The sequence below is a fragment of the Chrysemys picta genome, chromosome 6 (assembly GCF_011386835.1).
Source record: "Chrysemys picta bellii isolate R12L10 chromosome 6, ASM1138683v2, whole genome shotgun sequence".
NCBI classification, from domain to species: domain Eukaryota; kingdom Metazoa; phylum Chordata; order Testudines; family Emydidae; genus Chrysemys; species Chrysemys picta.
In genome coordinates, this window is record NC_088796.1 from 35,843,064 (window position 1) to 35,863,479 (window position 20,416).

General features: G+C 44.4%; 2 protein-coding genes across 1 annotated transcript; both read left to right on the forward strand.

Annotated features, from left to right (window-relative positions):
- LOC135984249 (uncharacterized) overlaps positions 1–20,416 on the forward strand; it is a 210,953-nt gene that overhangs the window by 129,178 nt on the left and 61,359 nt on the right.
- LOC135984248 (uncharacterized) lies at positions 2,062–4,202 on the forward strand. The gene is made up of 2 exons (XM_065598997.1): positions 2,062–2,638; positions 3,633–4,202. The coding sequence occupies exons 1-2, from the start codon at positions 2,062–2,064 to the stop codon at positions 4,106–4,108; spliced, it is 1,053 nt and encodes a 350-aa protein (XP_065455069.1). The 3' UTR covers positions 4,109–4,202.

Below are 20,416 nucleotides of genomic sequence, written 5' to 3' on the forward strand. Positions count from 1 at the left end.
ACACAACACGAACCCAGGAACCTATCCCTGCAACAAACCCCATTGCTAACTCTGTCCATATATCTATTCAAGGAACACCATCAGAGGACCTAACACATTAGCCACACCATCAGGGGCTCGTTCACCTGCATATCTACCAATGTGATATATGCCACGATGTGCCAGCAAAGCCCCTCTGCCATGTATATTGGCCAAACCGGACAGTCGCTATGCAAAAGAATAAATGGACTCAAATCAGACGTCAAGAATTATAACATTCAAAAACCAGTCAGAGAACACTTCAACCTCCCTGGACACTCAATAACAGACTTAAAAGTGGCAATTCTTCAACAAAAAAACTTCAAAAACAGACTCCAATGAGAAACTGCAGAACTGGAATTAATTTGCAAACTGGACACCATTAAATTAGGCCTGAATAAAGACTGGGAGTGGTTGGGTCACTACAAGAACTAAAAAAACAAAACAAAAAAACAAAAAAAACCTATTTCCCCATGCTAATTTGCCCCTACTGTTACTCACACCTTCTTGTTAACGGTTTGAAATGAGCCACCCTGATTACCACTGCAAAAGTGATTTTTCATCCAGCTGATAATAGCCCTCTTTAATTGATTCTCTTACCAAGTGGGTAAGACGACTCCCATCTTTTCATGTACTGCTATATATATCTTCCTACTGTATTTTCCACTCCATGCATCTGATGAAGTAGGTTTTAGCCCACGAAAGCTTATGCCTAACTAAATTTGTTAGTCTATAAATGCCACAAAGACTCCTTTTTTTCAGTCCACTTAGTTTATCCAAGAGCTGGTTAAGAGGTGACTTAATAATGGTTTATAAGTACCTACTGGGAGATTTCTCATAATAGAGGGCTCTTTATAATGTAGCAAATAAAGGCATACCATCATCCAATGGCTGGAAGCTGAACATAAATAACTAAATTCCGAGTAGGAATAAAGCACACTTTTTTCACAGTGAGTGTAATTAACCATTGAAACAACTTAGCAATGTGGCAGATTCTCCATCACACGAAGCCTGTAAATAAAGCCTAGATATCTTTCGAAGGAGAGGTTATAGGTCAAAGAAAGAAGTTATGGGCTCTGATGGAGGAATTAACATGGAAAACTCTATGGCCTATGTTTGACAAGAAGTCAGAATGGTCTTGTCGGGTATTTGCAACAAAATAATGCCCTATTGCCAGAATTCTTATCTGATAGAGAGTGGGTGGATTGTTTCCTTCCTCAACCTTAATTGTTTTGTATGCTTTTCAGTAAGTCTGCATGCCACAATGACTTCTATTGAAATCCAGCAGCTACAATACTCCATCTCTAAGTCATGTGTCTTGGTTTATTGATACTTTTACCTGTATAGAGTCAAAACCAGCAATGCAGAGTCACTTCACTTTATAACACAATGTTCCCTTGGTAGAGGAAAAACTTTCAAAAATGATTCTCCCTTGAAATCAACATGGGTATCATTAATGTGGGGTAGAGGCTGGAAAATAGGACAGGAAAGGGGGAGAAAAGATTTAGCTAATATACGTGTGTGTGTGTGTGTGTGTGTGTGTGTGTGTATATTAGTTCGCAAAATGTTTTTAAAAGTTTGTGATGCTATCAAGAAACCCTCAAAACTCTACCAGGGTTTGCTCATTTCTAATTAGGGACTCACTTTGGCCTGGTCTACACTAGGCGTTTATGTCGAAGTTAGCGCCGTTACATCGAATTAACCCTGCACCCGTCCACACTGCGATGCTATTTAGTTCGACATAGAGGTCTCTTTAATTCGACTTCTGTACTCCTCCCCGACGAGGGGAGTAGCGCCAAATTCGACATGGCCATGTCGAATTAGGCTAGGTGTGGATGGAAATCGACGCTAATAGCTCCGGGAGCTATCCCACAGTGCACCACTCTGTTGACGCTCTGGACAGCAGTGCGAGCTCGTATGCTCTGACCAGCCACACAGGAAAAGCCCCGGGAAAATTTGAATTGGAATTCCTTTTCCTGTCTGGCCAGTTTGAATCTCATTTCCTGTCTGGACATCGTGGCGAGCACAGCAGCACTGGCAACGATGCAGAGCTCTCCAGCAGTGATGGCCGTGCAGTCTGTGAATAGAAAGAGGGCCCCAGCATGGACTGATCGGGAAGTCTTGGATCTCATCGCTGTGTGGGGCGATGAGTCCGTGCTTTCCGAGCTGCGATCCAAAAGACGGAATGCAAAGATCTATGAGAAGATCTCTAAAGACATGGCAGAGAGAGGATACAGCCGGGATGCAACGCAGTGCCGCGTGAAAATCAAGGAGCTGAGACAAGGCTACCAGAAGACCAAAGAGGCAAACGGACGCTCCGGATCCCATCCCCAGACATCCCGTTTCTATGAGGCACTGCATTCCATCCTCGGTGCGGCCGCCACCACTACCCCACCAGTGACCGTGGACTCTGAGGATGGGGTAGTGTCCACGGCCGGTTCCTCGGACATGTTAGGGGACGTGGAAGATGAGGAAGGAGATGAGGAGGGCGAGGCAGTCGGCAGCGCTCACAACGCTGATTTCCCCGACAGCCATGATCTCTTCATCACCCTTACAGAGATCCCCTACGAAGCGTCCCCAGCCGTTACCCCGGACACAGAATCTGGTGAAGGATCAGCCAGTAAGTGTTGTAAACATCTAAACATTTATTTTTAACAAAACAGGAATATTAACAATTTAAAGAATGGGTTGTTCATGATTAGTGTGCCCTATGCGCTTAACGGTTTAGTCATGGGCAGTGCAAGTTTTGAAAAAAAATCTAGGAATGTCCGGTTTTCAGTGATTGTCCTGCACAAGCCGCTCTACTGTTTATTCCCTGCTACTGCAGCTACAGTAAAATGCGGTCTATATGTCCGGGGATAGAGCAGTAGCCCTCCTGGGATATCTCCACGAAGCTCTCCTGGAGGTAACTTGAAAGCCGTTCCATGAGGTTCCTGGGGAGAGCGGCCTTATTGGGTCCTCCGAAGTACGAGACGTTGCCGCGCCACGAGACTATCACGTACTCGGGAATCATTGCTCTGCACAGCAGGGCGGCATACGGCCCTGGTCTTTGGAGGCTTTCCCGGAGCATTCTCTGTCTGTCGCTCTCAGAGATCCTCATCAGGGTGATGTCGCCCATGGTGACCTGCTTTTAATTAGGTAGGGGAATGTTAGTGTTGGGACTGCTTTCCCGTTCCTTGACAGAACTGTAACCGCTGGTTTTTAGCCACGCGGTGGAGGCGGGAGAGGGGCAGCCGAAAGGGATCGTTCCCAGGGACAGCCGCGAGGGGGTGGGACAGGGGCAGAGTTCCTGCTTGCCGGATTGCTGGCTGCAGGAACTGACATAGCTTTAAATGTGAAATGAGGCCAGTGGTAATCTAAAAGTTTTAAACTGCCACAAGTGTACGGCTTACCATGTCTGCCTGCAACAGAAATTCCGTTGTGCTGCCCCGCTTCTCAAATGTGCTGTGCAAGACCCCAGGCACTGAATGCGAAGGCCGAAAATTCGACCTTGTGCTGAGTGCGCATGTGATAGGTGCTGTGCATGGTCTTGTTCACAGAGAAAGACTATGTTCTTTGTTCACAACTACATTTTTCTTTCTGAGGAATTCACTCCCTTTTTCCCATTTCCACAGCCCCATCTGCGACTGTCTCACAACCTAGCCTGGAATCACACTCCCAGAGGCTAGCGCGGATTAGGCGTAGGAAGAGGAGGACACGGGAGGACATGTTCTCTGAGCTTATGGCCTGTTCCCAAGCCCAGGCAGCACAGCAGACCCAGTGGCGGGAGAACTTGACCCGAATGCACCAAGCCAACATGGATCGGGAGGAGAGGTGGCGGCAGGAAGACCAGCAGGCGACTCAAACGCTGCTTGGACTACTGAGGGAGCAAACGGACACGCTCCGGCGCCTTGTGGATGTTCTGCAGGAACGGAGGCAGGAGGACAGAGCCCCGCTGCAGTCCATCTATAACCGCCCTCCCCTGCCACCAAGTCCCATACCCACCTCACCCAAAGTGCAAAGAAGGAGAGGCGGCAGAGTCCCTGCTAACTCTCACTCCACCCCTGCAGAGAGCTCTAGTAGCAGAAGGCTCTCATTTCCCAAAATTTGAACAGTTCTTTCCTTCCCGCCTGACACAAGCCCCCGTCCAAGTTTCACCTCCCAATGCCATGTGTAGTTGATAATAAAAAATACGTTTCTGTAAACTACTGTTTCAATCATGTTCTTTTGGAGGAGGATGGGAAAGGGGGTTGGTAATTGGACAGGACAGTCACCTTTGGCAGGGTACATAGTCGGGGGCAGGCACAGCAGCAGGGCACATACACAGTGCAGTGATGCAGTGACTAGTTACCCTGGTTAGTCTGGGAGGTTGTTTTCATGTTATGTGGTGGGGGGTGGGTTGCTCTGTGACTTTGTGGCAGGGGAGGGCAGTTACAGATCTTAAGCGGCGGTCCTTAGGCAGGATCACAGAGCCACACAGCAGGGGATCTGTAACCGTCCTCCCCCTGCCACAAAGTCACATAGACCCCCCCATACACACAGTCCCGATCAGGAGGGGTGACAGGCTCCGTTGAAACAACCATCCCACCGCAGCGGAGCCTGTCAATCCTTGAGTTTAGAAGCTGCATTTGCGTCACTACACTACACCCGCTCCGCACCACAGTCTGCGTCCCAGTTTTAAAAAATTCCCGCGAAAACAGTATTAAAGAAAATGGTGTGCTTTAACAAAGTTGAACTATTTTTATTTCGCAACGTGTGTTGGAAGGGGGGTGAAGGGGGTATGTAACTGGATAGGATAGTCAACATTACCTGGGTAAAGAAACGGGGGCAGGTTTAGCTTCTCAGTACACAAACTTTAAAGTCACAGGTTACCCTGCTCACTGAGGAACTTTGCTTTCAAAGCCTCCCGGATGCACAGCGCTTCCCGCTGGTCTCTTCTAATCGCCCGGCTGTCTGGCTGTGAGTAATCAGCAGCCAGGCTATTTTCCTCAACCTCCCACCCCGCCATAAAGGTCTCCCCCTTGCTCTCACAGAGATTGTGGAGCACACAGCAAGCTGCTATAACAATGGGGATATTGGTTTCGCTGAGATCACAGCGAGTCAGTAAGCTTCTCCATCTCCCCTTGAGACGGCCAAAAGCACACTCCACCACCATTCTGCACTTGCTCAGACGGTAGTTGAAGAGTTCTTTTTCAGTGTCCAGGGCGCCAGTATAGGGCTTCATGAGCCAGGGCATTAGCGGGTAGGCTGGGTCCCCGAGGATGACTATAGGCATCTCCACATCCCCAACAGTTATTTTGTGGTCCGGGAAGTAAATACCTTGTTGCAGCCGTCTAAACAGACCAGAGTTCCTGAAAACACGAGCGTCATGAACCTTGCCCGGCCATCCCACGTAGATGTTGGTAAAACGTCCCCTGTGGTCCACCAGTGCTTGCAGCACCATGGAAAAGTAGCCCTTTCGGTTAATGTACTGGGTGGCCTGGTGGTCCGGTGCCAGGATAGGGATGTGAGTTCCATCTATGGCCCCACCGCAGTTTGGGAATCCCATCGCTGCGAAGCCATCTATGATCGCCTCCACGTTTCCCAGGGTCACTACCTTTGGCAGCAGTACATCAACGATTGCCTTGGCTACTTGCATCACAACAACCCCCACGGTAGATTTGCCCACCCCAAACTGGTTCGCGACTGACCGGTAGCTGTCTGGCGTTGCAAGCTTCCAGAGGGCTATGGCCACTCGCTTCTGTACACTCAGTGCAGCTCGCAACCGGGTGTCACTGCGCTTCAGGGCAGGGGACAGCAACTCACAAAGTTCAAGGAAAGTTCCCTTCCGCATGCGAAAGTTTCGCAGCCACTGGGATTCATCCCAGACCTGCAGCACTATGCGGTCCCACCACTCAGTGCTTGTTTCCCGTGCCCAGAATCGCCGTTCCACGGCATCAACATGACCCATTGCCACCGCGATGTCCTCGGCGCTGGGTCCCCTGCTTTCTGACAGGTCCGTGCTACTCTCAGACTTCAGGACATCACCGCGGTGCCGTAGCCTCCTCGCCTGACTTTTCTGCATCTGCCTCAGGGAAACCTGTATGATAAGCTGCGAGGCGTTGAGAGCGGCCACAACTGCAGCGATGGTCGCAGCGTGCTCCATGCTCGCAGTGCTGTGGCGTCCGCGCTGTCAATGACTGGAAAAGTGCGCGAAATGATTTCCCGCCGGCGCTTTCAGGGAGGGAGGGCAGGAGTGATGGACGGATGACGACAGTTACCCAAAAGCACCCTCGACACATTTTGTTACCCAGAAGGCATTGCCGGCTACACCCAGAATTCCAATGGGCAGAGGGGACTGCGGGAACTGTGGGATAGCTGACCACAGTGCACCGCTTCGAATGTCGACGCTTTCACCATTAGTGTGGACGCACAAAGTCGAATTACTGTCCTTAGTGTGGACACAGACGTTCGACTTTGCAATATCGATTACAAAAATTCGATGCAAGTAAAATCGAACTACTCTCGTAGTGTAGACAAGGCCTTTGATGATAAAATAATAATCCGCTACAACTGCAATCAAGATTCAACCTTCCAGAGACAAATAATATTTTTTAGTACCGGGTACTTCCTTTTTCTGTTTCAAGCAAGTTTATGCATGATAAATGTGGAATTCCAAGTGAAATGTAATATGAGAGATATAATTATTTTTCTTACTATTGTACATCAGTGCTTGTCGGACGGGATTTTGCAGAGTATTTAAAAGTTGGAAATAAAATACGTTTTTGGATGCAAGCTATGAGTATTGCAGAGTCCAGAAATGGAAATGTATTCCATTAAACATCTGGCAATGTATAATATAAGAAAAAATGTGGATGTAATGGTATCTCTATGCAGCCACCATAAAATGGAGACTAAGAGTATTATTGCTAATTTGCTACCAGACAAGTGGTGTACAAATAGCCACCTTTGTTCAGCCTTATAATTTTCAGTACGATGCCATTATTCTACAACAGCAATTTGGGGCTGCAGACGAAATATCAACTTGTCTGCATCTATTAATTTTCAGTCGGAATAATACAATGTTGATAAATCTGTACAGAATCTCATGTGTAGAGTGGCCAACATTTGTTAAATATGTAGGAAAGGAAAAACGGTGCCAAACTTTTAGATATCTCTTATCCTTTTGTGTGGCTGAGTTTAGGCAGATGATCAACTCTCCACAGAAAAGGCTGTCCCTTCCTCATGGAGAATATGAAACTATAGACTTTTATTTAATATACAGAGCATCTTGTACTTGGATATCAAATGTCTGTGGCGTAATCAACTAGTCTTCTCTGTACAATGTACGCACAAGACTAATGCAGCCAAAATCTAATTTCTCTGCAGAGGTGAGGTTGCTTCTAGGTCACTTCAGCTGTTATCAGAACTCAGCTTTTTAATCTTGACAAGACAAAACAATGTGCTTTTATACAAAGATAATTTTTTACAGTTGTCCATGGGTAAAGGAGATGCCCCAGACAAGAATTTCATTGTTGTATGGGAAACAATATTATACTCTAGAGATTCATATGATGGATAGATGTGATCAGGAATGTGCTGTAATAAGAGAATATTGCACTTCAGGAGCTGTGAGACACAATAAAATGTTGTAATAAGACACGCACGTATACACCAGAGTGTCTGATTAGTCTTCTTGAATTTAATGTATTTAAAGATATGATTAATGTATGAAAGGGCTTAGGTGGCTGGGCTTAGGGGAGTCTGCATGATGAGTTACGATTTAATAATGCTGGAATAATGAACTGTCTTCAAGAAAATATTCGCTTGTCTATTATTTCCCATACAGAATTAGGGAGTTAAGGTAGTGTGATCCAAGCTGTTCCCTTTGATCTTTGCTTTAATCACAGGAGCTTTCTCTCTTTTCACTCTGAGCACCTATGGAATCCTTTTGTATTTTTCCCATTTATATTGTCAGGATTCTTCTGTGTTCATACGGACTTAAAACAAATAAAACCAGGGCTTGTGAAGTTGATAGCTTCTGTGACATGGAAGCCGCTGTCTCCATTAAGTACAACGTGGGTAGCAACAGCAAGCTGCCTCAATCATGATTGGGAGAAACCAACTTTAAGAGTGAGAAGGTAGTTCTCTTTCCATGCTGATTCAGTCCTTGCCTTGTCTCCAAAGAGCGTCAGCAAAGGTGCTAGTTACAATGGTGGGGTTTTTTGTGCTGTGGACGTTGTAGCTGATAGTCACTTGGGGTTGTGTTGTAGTCCCTCTTCTGGAGTGAAGACATAGGCTGATGTCTTGATCCGATTGAAGTCAGTGGGAGTTTTGCCACTGATTTCACCACTGGTCTCTATCAGGTTTGCCTGGGGAAGGCTCCAGAGCTGTCAACTGGATACTTTTCATGAGCATTACATTTTCAATAAAAACAAAACAGAAAAAATGTCTTGGCCATATTTGCTTTATGGAATTAAATTCTCACCTGTGCTAACATCAGTTCAATTGCTTTGATGATAGCACGGGTGGGAACCCTACTGTAGAAAAATCTCTGGTGACTTTGTGGGGAGTATACCACTGTCTTGGTTAGACCTGTAGACACTTATCTGCTGGGGGATCCACTATTGCAGACCCTTGTGTCCCTGCGGAATCCCATTGACTTCAGGATTCGGGCTATGGCGATCATAAATTGTTTCATATTCTGTATTTTATACCCTTGTATTGTAAGATCTTTGTGGGAAGTATCTGGTATTTGTTCAGCGGAGTTCACCCATGGAGTAGCTCCGTGCACATTTACGACACCACATTTATATAAAGAAGGTGGTAAAATGAAACAGGTTACAAAATGGAGAAGGGAGGAAAATAAGTGGCTTTTTTTCCTCACCTGCTGCAGCCAATTAATTGCCCTGAAGATTTCACCTGGAGAAAAGGAAATCCAGCTATTTAGCCAAGCTCTTTCAGCTACTGTACATGATGGTTCATAGAATTTAAAGCCAGAAGGACCACCAGAGCATCTAGTCTGCCCTCCTGTAAATCACTGGCCACCAACACCACCCAGCACCTGCACACTAAACTCAAAAACTGAAATTAGACCAAGTTATTATGACCCACAAGAGACCAGACTGCTGTATGCCACAGGCAGAGAATAGGAGGGACCAAGATGCACCAATGCTCGAGGTCTCTGCAATGGGAAAGAAATGATTAAATGAGATATACTCAGATAATCCTGGCAGGTGACCTGCACTCACGTGTTGAAGAGGAAGGTGAACCCCTGACCTGGAGGAAAATTCCTTCCTGACCCCGCATATGGCCATCAGTTAGACCCTGAGCGTGTGAGTAAGAATCAGCCAGCCAAATACCTAGAATACATTTTTTGGGGGGTGGAAAATCCCTTCCTGATTCCTGAAGAAAGTTGGCTGAAACCCTGAAGGATGAGCTTTAGGAACATAAGACATAAACCAGAAATGAGGTCCAGGGCTGTTGAGCCCAGCTGCCTACCATGACAAGCCACCCCATCGTACAATTGCTCTCATACATTTGTCCAACTCTCTCTTAAAACTAATTAAGTGGTTTCCCCCACAACTCCTATTGGGAGGCTGTTCCAGAACCTCACCCCTCTGATGCCTAGAAACCTTCTAATTTCCAGCCAGAATTTGTTCATGGCCAGTTTATATACATTTGTTGAGCACACTTGCTAAGAGGGATGTTGTTGGCAAGTGGGCCTAGGCAGCAGAGGGGAGGCAACCGTTAAAACAAAACAATTGCGTGGAGTGGGAGTGGCCTGTGGCCAGTCCAGAAAGAGCAGCTCCCCTCTTCAGAGCCTCATTATGGAGCACGGCCAGTGGGGAAAAGGGCTGAGTAGAGCGGGGAGGCACACTGCATAAGGAGAGGGGAAGTAGCTGGTCCATCCATATAAGGTTTCAGAAAAAAATGCGGTTAGGTTATTATTCACGTGATTAGCTGGAACGGAAGATAGGTTGGGGCTGAGACGGGGAGAGAGGGAAAGAGCTGAAATATGGTTGGGAGGAAGAATAAGGAATTTTTAATGGCCATGAGGTGGAAAGAGGGGAAGATTGGGAAGAGAAGAAGGTGAGAAAAATGAGTTTGGAGAGTGGCGCATGGGGAAGAAAAGAACAGGAAGGATCATAAAGAATGATACCACAATAGCTGTTGCCTTCCAAAGTAAAAGGAGATGGCAGAAGAGAACAATAGAGAGAAATGAGGAGAAAGTGGCATAGACAAAAGGTAGGAGGTAAGGGAATAAAGAAAGCTACACCTCACAGTGCAGTCAGTGGGAGCCTTTCCTGAGTAAGGACTGCGGAGGCAGGTTTCATGTATGTGTGTAGCTAAAATATTTCATGCAGGTATCCCGAGTCCTTTATGGGATTCTTTGATGTACAGTTCATTGAGAGGTCAAAGTTCCCCTGATGCTTGCAGGATGGATAGTGATGGGATATTTGGTGATGCGGAGTACTGCATATTTCATGCTCTTATCAGAACACACACAACTTCTTTGTGTTTATTAATACTGAACTTCCGTTCTTGTCGGCTTTTAAGTGTGTTTTAGGAAGAAAAAGGACCCCAAAGACAGAATGCGTTCATTTCCCCTTCTCTGACATTGATATAATGGTGGAAATGAGACTTAGTGCAATAAGGTGAAAGCGCTTGTAGTGATTTGTACTGAAATTAGGATTAATGTTCCTATGATGGTCTATTGGAAAGACTGGCATTTGCACAATGGCATTTTTGTGTTGCCCAATATTTTGGGGTGAAAGAAGGAGGCAAGAGACCGTTTAAAGAAGCAATTGTTGCAACAGTAACTTTTTGTGCCCCTTCTATTGCTATTGAGAGTATTTGCATTCAATCAGATCAGGTAGAACTGGGCAAATGCCAATTATTGTGAACAAACTCCAAATAGCTGAGGAATTGGATCATGGTTGTGCCCTTTGATTGTTCACTAAATACTTCACACAAGCAGGTGGGGTGTTTTGAAGTGTGGGGACTGGACTTTCTTTCCTAGAAATATTCATTTTTGCAGGCAAATGAGTTAGGTTATTTGTGAGCAAATGAATATTTGCTACTCTTTAGTCTTCAGTTTTAACAGGCTTGCCGTCTACCTAGTGAGCAGAATCACTATCATTTGCTTTAACTGACCATGAATTCACGCTCTGTGAGTATTGAACATTAAATACTCAAAGCTCACAACTAGAGCTGGGCAAAGTTTTTCACTGAAACTTGTTTTGTTTTTTGGCAAAAAATGCAGATTTGGCATCGCCAAAGCATTTTGTGATCTCATGTCAGTTTTACTGAATTTTTTCAGTAAAAAATACCCCTAAAATAAAATCAAAAGATTTCATTTTGACATTTTCACAGGATGACTGGCCCCTTTAAGGGCAAATAGGGCCAGCCCCCAACCTGTGTCATAATTAGCTGCCTCCCAGTCTGAGGAGGCAGGACTAACAGGGTCAGGTATTAGCTTGATGAACAACTGGGCCTCGTAAAAAAAACACCACCAACAAAAACCTCATGGGAGGAGCTACAGGAAACAGGTTAGGCTCCTGTGGGAGACCCTCGGGGTAGGGTCAATAGGAAGCAGGGAATTCCCTGGGAGATGCTGCCTGAGTCCTGCGGGAGGGGGAAGCAGTGAGAAGCTGCTAGGGAAAGGGGTCTCCAGAGAGAAAGCCCTGGGAGGCAGTGCTCAGCTAAAAGAGCAAGGCAAAGCTCTGCATGGCCCAAGAGCAGGGAACTCCAGTGTGAGGGACTCCAGGGGAAGCTGCCTGGAAGGGTCAGCTCTCTTTGTCAAGTTCTTCTGTTCACAGGGGCAGCTCCAGGCACCAGCGCACCAAGGGCGTGCCTGGGGCGGCAAGCTGCGGGGTGCGGCCTGCCGGTCGCCATGAGGGTGGCAGTCAGTGCCTTTGGTGGCATGCCTGCAGGAGGTCCGCCGGTCCCACGGCTTTGGCGGCAATCTGGCGGCGGGTACGCCGAAGGCGTGGGACCGGCGGACCTCCCGCAGGCATGCTGCCGAATCCACGTTACCAGTGGACCTTCCGTAGGCGCGCCACCGAAAGCTGCCTGACTGCCGTGCTTGGGGCAGCAAAATACATAGAGCCGCCCCGTCTGTCCAGATATGGACTGGTCACAGTGCTTGCCTATACACACTAGATGTGTTCATCATAAGATCCTTTAACCCTCTCCCAGGTATGGCTGATGTTAATTTTAAATAAGGTATGTTATACACAGTGCCACCTAGTGGCTGAACAGTATAATCATAGGCGCCAACTCCGCGAGTGCTCCAGGCATGGAAAAAAATTAGCGAGTGCCCAGCACCCACCGGAAGCCAGCTCCCTCCTTCCCCCCCAGCGCCTCCGCCTGCCGGTGGGCCTGCTGATTAACTTCTCCCCCTCCCTCCCAGCGCCTCCCGCCTTCCATGATCAGCTGTTCCATGGTGTGCAGGGAAAGGGAGGAGCAGGGGGGATGGCACGCTCAGGGAAGGGGGTGAAACTGGGTGGGAAGAGGTGGGGTGGCGTCTTGGGTGAAGGGGTGGAGTGGGGTTGGGAAGCGGTGGGGTGGTGGTCTGGGGGAAGGGGTGGAGTGGGGGTGGAGCCAGGGATAGTGTGACCAGACAGCAAATGTGAAAAATCGGGACAGGGGGTGGGGGTAATAGGAGCCTATATAAGAAAAAGACCCAAAAATCGGGACTGTCCCTATAAAATTGGGACATCTGGTCACCCTACCTGGGGCTGAGCACCCTTGGGGCAAGGAGGAAGCTGGCGCCTGTGAGTGTAATACAGTTTAGCATTCCATTACCTCTCCCCTCTTAAGTTCTACGTTCCTGCCATTTACAATATTTATACTACCACACTGTCTTTGAAGTTCTGTTCTAACTGTTAAGTGTCTTTGAATCATACTAATTTTCTAATTACACAAATACATAACAACTTGGTCATTTGGCTGTCCATTGGTTGGAATGACTGGCTGTGGTTGGTTTGGAATCTTAGTCATCAGCATCTTGTTCTGCATCTTCCAGCTGTAGTTTGCTCTGTTGATCTTTCTGAGGATCAAACTGTAGATGTAAACGGTTTCTGTTGAACTCTCCACTTTTGGTCTTGACTACATATGATCTAAGTGCTGAATTCTTTTTTTTTAATAACCGCTGGAGTTGTCCATCCTTTTTCTCCAGCCAATTTGACATGAGCATTGTCACCAGGTTTGAGACATGACTGTTCTCTCAGCATTTTCTGTTGTACAAGTGTCCGTAGGCTCTTTTTGCCTTTTTATCCAATTTTTGCTACTCTTTTCATGACTGGCCACTTTGGAGATCTGTTCTGACTTTGGAAGAGAATCTTAGTTTTGAATTGCCTTCCTATCAGCAGTTGTGCTGGACAATATCCACTACTCCTTTTCATGTTGATCTGTAACTCAGAAGAGCAAGAAATGAGTCTTCCTCCTGTAGGATTTTCTTGGCTGCATGTATAGCTCTGTAAGCCTCTCTTTTCACTTGTGAGTAACGTGGGCTGTTAGTAATATGATGAAAATTTATATTTCATTTGGAATTACTTAAATTCTGCTGCAGTGAATTGTGGTCTGTTGTCTGTCACTAGCTGTTCTGGGACGTCAATATGAGCAAAAGTGCACTTTGGTTTCTCAATAACATTGCAAGTTATGTCTTTCAAGTACATTATTTCTCTGTAGCTGGAAAAATAGTCCATGATGACCAGGTAACAATGATGTCCTTTGAATCTGCATAAATATGAAGCTAGTTTCTTCCAAGGTCTCACTGGTAGAGGTGTTTGTACATTGTCAAAAAAGCGAATAGAGTGTCAGGAATCATTAGGAAAGGGATAGATAAGAAGCCAGAAAATATCATATATCCTCTATATAAATCCATGGTACACCCACATCTTGAATACTGCGTGCAGATGTGGTCGCCCCATCTCAAAAAATATATATTGGAATTGGAAAAGGTTCAGAAAGGGCAACAAAAATTATTAGGGGTATGGAACGGCTTCCGTATGTAGAGAGATTAATAAGACTGGGACTTTTCAGCTTGGAAAAGAGATGACTAAGGGGGATATGATTGAGGTCTATAAAATCATGACTGGTGTGGAGAAAGTAAATAAGGAATTATTTACTCCTTCTCATAACACAAGAACTAGGGGTCACCAAATGAAATTAACTGGCAGCAGGTTTAAAACAAACAAAAGGAAGTATTTCTTCCCACAACCCACAGTCAACCTGTGGATCTCTTTGCCAGAGGATGTTGTGAAGGCCAAAACTATAACCGGGTTCAAAAAAGAACTAGATAAATTCATGAAGGATAGGTCCATCAATTGTTGTTAGTCAGGATGGGCAAGGATGGAGTCCTTAGCCTCTGTTTACCAGAAGCTGGGAATGGGTGACGGGATGGATCACTTGATGATTACCTATTCAGTTCATTCCCTCTGGGGCACTTGGCATTGGCCACTGTCAGAAGACAGGATGATGGGCTAGATGGACCTTTTGTTCTGACCCAGTATGGCCGTTCTTATGTCTCCTAAATTGATTTGTACTGGATCTCCTTTCAAAAGTCCAATATCATCAAATCTTCCATTGAGTTCTTCTTCCTTTCTCAGTAGGCCCATCATGACTCCCACACTGTCCCTGAGAAGGTTGATGGTCTTTGATCCTTTGATATCACACACTCTGTCTTTGTAAGTTGTTTCTGTGGTGAACTGGCCCATGCAATTCAGAAAATCTCCAGGGCTAGTCAGAGCTGTGTCAGGTGACTACAGCTCTGGGAGGGGTTGATAGTGATTGTAAGTCCCTTCTGAGATGGCTTTGACATCAGCGCCTGAGTCAGTTTTAAAGTCCATAGTCTTGCCATGAATATTCGGTTTCACTCTTGAGGCAAGTTCTGTGTCATCACAAGTGATAGATCCCAGAAACAATGGCTCTTGATTGTCTGTAGTGTGAATGAACTCCGTAACTGCTTTGGTATACATTTTTTTTTTTTTGGTGCAAAATATTATTTCCAGTCTGTCCATTTTGAAGATTTGTCAAAGCTGAAGTTCTTTGGGGTGTGTGTGTGTTGAGATCTTGCAGTCTTTGATGCTGTTTTCCTTCTGTTTCTATTCAGAGTTTACTCCTAACACCATGTGATGTTCTTCTATGCCAGATATAGAAATTGGTGATCCTCTTCCTAAGGATCACAAAACTGCCATCACAGATACCACTAATGGACACCATTGTAAATAGTCTTGGTCAAGAGGGCCAGGTGAACTACCTGTTTGCCTCTAGAAGTAAATAGTCCCTCCAGTTACTCCATTAGCTTGCCTGAGCCCTTAAGTATGTGAGAAGCTTGCATTGTTGCTGGCTGGGGTGTACTTGCTCTGGGGATTTTTGACTTGAATTTCTGGAGCTGGCTGACACACTTCAAAAGCACTGATTTAATTGTTATATATAATTCAGTTATCTTAGAAATGATAAAATATAATATAATCTTGTCCCTTTTTGCCCCAAGTGGCTAGCCAATTCTTGGGGTCTTGCTGGGTTCTTCCATTCGGAGGAGAAATTGAGCTGATTTGGGTATTTCTTCAATGCAATCCTGTTTATTTATAAAGAATATACACCAAGTCCTGTTCTCTGAATGTAGTCAAAATAAACAAGTGGCTGTTTTCTGGCTCACAATTCCAAACCTGCCTTTCCAACCAGCACTCAGACAAAAAATCTCTCTATTGGCTTCCTCACAGGCCCATGCTACCTGTGCTTCCCCGTCTTTCTCCTGGCCTTGCTCTCACACACCGACAAACACAGTTTCAATACAATTAATTCTCCAGGCCTGCTTTTGGAATCAGTTCTCAGAGGAACAACTGTTGTTCTTCCTGACTGAGTTCTTGCTCAGGTCTTCCATGTCACCTGTGATTGGGGTGGTGGCTTCTATTGTTTCAACTGTCTTACTCTTTAAGGGAGCTTAATTGCATGTTCCATTTTAGCCAGAATGAAAGGTGGCTAACATGCCCATCATCTTCATCAAGGTCTGTAATTGCCCATAGATAAAAGACAGATTGCTGGAAGATATCAATTTCCAATATCATCCAGCAAAACAATAATTATATCATAAATTCATTTATTTTATAATCAGTTACCTTTGCCAATAAAACTTGAACCAAGATCACAGTTTAGAAAAATAGTTTTCAATATCCTTTAGGTCATTAATCATTTTCAGAAAAATGTATGGTTCTGAGTTGGCCTGTGTATAATACAGAATGTTTGCATTGAGATTAAACCCACATTTTTCCTACAGGAGAAGCCCTGAAAAAGGTTGTAAAAACCATCTCTTACATCCTAAACTTCTGCACATTCAAAAATGGGGACCTTATGTATGTAAGTTCATAGTGGTGGTGATTAGGTTTAGATTTGGACCAAAGTTTGCTGAATATACAAATATATGAAATGACACCAGTTAAGCCTTATGCCAAAGTTCCAGTAGAGTGTTTAAATAAAGTTGTTTGATGCTGATGGCCTTTTTTCCCCAGCAGTAACATAATAGGTTTGATTTGTTTTTTTTCCCCAGTGAGATTTCTGCTGACTGTGTTAAAATTGCATTGATTACTGGTGTTCTTAGCAACTATAGTTTTTCTTGGCCACTAAATCACAAAGACACTGGCTGATCTGATTCAATCTGTTATAGATTATGCATCTGCACGTGAATGGTATTGCAATTCAAAACTTAAATGTGAAAAATTGTTTCCCTGACAGCAGTAGGGTGGGTGTCCTGCCACTGGAAAGCGATAAATGTTACAGTGCTGTTCATGCTGAATGCTTTAAAGGGATTTCAAAGCAGTCATTACAACCCTCAACTCAAGCAGTTTTGACAAATGTAAGCTGAAAATGATAGCCACGACGTGTCCTTGAAAAGTATTGCACTACCTGCTACTAAACATGCTTTGCAAGGCTCTTTTTGTTTTTAAGCAATACAAGAATGTTTTAGATCTTTTGTTATAAAATCTGTTTGTAATTATGTTAAGTCATGTTTTAATCACACCAGAGGTGTATTTATCCAAGGGTTCTGTTCCCCTTCTTCTTTGCAGCCTTACTTCTTTGTGACTTCCATGGGACAAGTCACACTGGATAATCTATAATACGTATCCATGGCATAATCAGTGGTGCTTTTCAGACTGTTCTTAATTAAACCTATTTTGGAAGGTAACAAAGGGGCTGTCATGAGTGCTCCAGGCCCCAGATGCTCCTTTGTAGTTGAAACAGGTAGTGCCCTGGAAAATGCTGTAATTGAAATTGGGTTGCTTCCTTCATCACTTCACTCCTGTAATGCAGGTGGCCCTGGAGTTGTCTGATAACCAATGATCAGTGTGTGCACTAGCGCTTGCAGCAATGTGTGGCATGGAACGTTCATCTCGTACTCCGTATTCTCTCTGCAGCCTAGGGGAAATCACTTACATTTTCAGGGACTCTGGAGCCGTGTCCTGTTAGTAACTATTTTTAGCACTTGTCATGATGCACTCAGTTTTTGTCTTGTAAGAAGCATTGTCTGTTTGGAAGCAATTTTGCAAAAATAAGAAATGTGACCTTTTGTTTTTAAATACAGCAAAGTGACTCAGTCATTTTCACACACACATGCTCCATATGTGGCTGCTTTCTGATGATTGCTGCTCTCCCTCTGCTACAGCTCTCTGAGGGCTCTATCTTGAAAGAGAAGAATCAACTCAGCTGGCTAGCAACACTTTTTTTATTTTCTTTGTGTCCTGGGGTGCCAGGTGAGGTTTGCAGGATGATGTGATCAATAACAATATGCAGCTGTTACATAGCACTTTTCATCCATAGCTCTCAAATAGCAAATTCTTAGCAGTTACAGTTAAACACCAAATCTTCTCTTAGACACGTGCTTAACATCAAGCTGTGCTCCATTCTCTCTGAAGTCAATGTGATTTAAGCATATGCTTAACTTTAAGAACCTTTTAAAGTACTTTGCTGAATCAGGGCTCTCTTCAGCAGCATTCACATACGAGGCCTCTCCAAATATAATCCATTATAAATCAGTAGATTAGACTAGTAGTGTGCAACAGCAGTAATTCTCAACTAGGGGTACATGGAGGTCTTCCTGGGGGTACATTGACTCATCTAGATATTTGCCTAGTTTTACAACAGGCTACATAAAAAGCCCTAGCAAAGTCATACAAACTAAAATTTCATATAGACCGTGACTTGTTTATACTGCTCTATATACTAAGCACTGAAATGTATGTACAATATTTATATTCCAATTGATTTATTTTATAATTATATGGTAAAAATGAGAAAGTCAGCAATTTTTCAGTAATCATGTGCTGTGACATTTTAAAGTCTGATTTTGTAAGCAAGTAGTTTTTAAGTGAGGTGAAACTTGGGGGGTACGCAAGACAAACCAGACTCCTGAAGGGAGTACAGTAGTCTGGAAAGGTTGAGAGCCACTGTGAGCACAGATGGTAACTCCTCTTATTATGGTAAGTGAATGCAAAATAATGATATTTCAGTGAAAAACTGGCACATCCAAATTCATCCCACATGAACTGGTGACAATGAATGTTTTCCCCTGATTATCACAGGGTCTAAATCTGCATTAATCAAATGTTGTAAAGAGTTGCGGTAATAATAAAACCTGTATCTAATTCCCAGCTGTAGATATATTGCATCCATGTATTTTTCACCATATTTCTTTTTATCACACCGACAGGACAATTTTCTGTATAAGTAAAATATAGTGTGTGTGTGTGTGTGTGTGTGTGTGTGTGTGTGTGTGTGTGTGTGTGTGTGTGTGTGTGTGTGTGTGTGTGTAGGAGAGAGAAATACCACAAGACAAGGTGGATGAGGTAATATCTTTTATTGGACCAACTTCTGTTGCTGAGAAAGAGGGTCCAATAAAAGATACTACCTCATCCACCTTGTCTCACTAATATCTTGGGACAAACACAACTACAATTACACTGCATACAACAATGTGAAGTACGTAATCCATAACTCTCCATGTTACACTAGTTATCACTAGGAACAGGAAACTTGCTGTAGTAATGAAAATAAAGAATGGAGAGAGCAAACCAAAATTAATAATGCAGCAGTATAAAATTACATTCCACTCAGTGAGTTCTTTTGAAATATTCTGATGGGTTGTATACAATGACTGTGCCTAAAGAAGAAAGTATAGTTTAATATTTCTATCCTCCTTCCAACAGGGGGCATATTAGGATTTCAGACTATTATACTGAATTCATAAAAATGATTCAGGAGTTCATCTATACCAGAAAAAACAACTGCAAACAGACACTTTGTGTTTGACAAGGTTTTCCCCTTCTTATAACTTGAGAACTTACTGCAATTGAAATGGAATATAATGTGCATAAGGAAATGCACTTAACAACCCCCATGCCCAAGCCTTAAGGATCTGATCCTGCAGTGTGCTGAGAACCTACTGTGAGGTGAAGAGTGACCTCCCCTCGACTCTCGGGGGAGCTGGGAGTGCAGAGCATCTTGCAAGATAAGGTCCTAAATGTTGTCTTGTGGTGCTGAAATGAAACATAAGTTGTAGCTGCTGATGGTCAGCATATGTCAATACAGTAAACACAGGTAACAGATACTCAAATTTCTAGTCCCATTGATGCAATTACAAAGTGCTGTGAAAGCTAGGCCTCTCAAGCTGGGCACCTATAATCACTAATCATTTCTGAAAATCTTGGCCATTACATTTCTTCCTCTTATAACATTATGCTTCACGGTAGAGGTCAAACAAAACCTCAATTTTCTGCAGACTGCTTCCATTCTCCTACACTTCCTTCCTGGCCATGCAGCCTAGCCTGCCACCTTGCCTCCCCAGCTGTGTTCCTCACCATACACCTCCAGCCAGCCATGACTCTGGGGAAGCAGAGACACAGACTGGGATGTTGGATGCCCTGCTTTCTGACCCATATACACCTTGGCACCCTGCTCTCCAACCCATATATGCCATGGCTCCCAGGCCCCATTCCATACTCTTCCAAAGCTCCCTTGATGAGGTGCATTTTGACGGTGGGATATTCTTAGTGCTGGAGGAGGAGTGTGAAGAATTAGACATGTGTATTGTGGTTGGTTAATGTTGGATATGGAAAAAAGCATTTGTTGTAGAGCTGAGGAGTTTGTGCATGTCAGGGTATTATGATGTTTTGGTGGTAAGGGATGTGAATTGTGTTTAGTCTGGGAGATAAAGTTGCCTTACTTGGTGGCTTCCTTGGCTATTAATGCAAACGTTGAAAACCAATGAATCTGTTAATTCCAAGCTTAATATCTCTTGTAGGTGTAATTAGTAGCGCCGAGTGTAACTTTGCACTTTTTCACTGGGACTCCATTGGCTTCATTCTCTGTGTGTTTGTACTTTTTGAGTTCTTGGGTTTGCACCAGTCACTTCACTCAAAGGAAAAATTGAGCAAAACAG

What these genes read in the sequence shown, in the direction of transcription:
- LOC135984248 (XM_065598997.1), top strand. Translation starts at nt 2,062, where the DNA reads ATGCAGAGCTCTCCAGCAGTGATGGCCGTGCAGTCTGTGAATAGAAAG. An exon ending in ATCTGGTGAAGGATCAGCCA is followed by an intron (nt 2,639 to 3,632) that starts GTAAGTGTTGTA and finishes CCATTTCCACAG; the next exon opens with CCCCATCTGCGACTGTCTCA.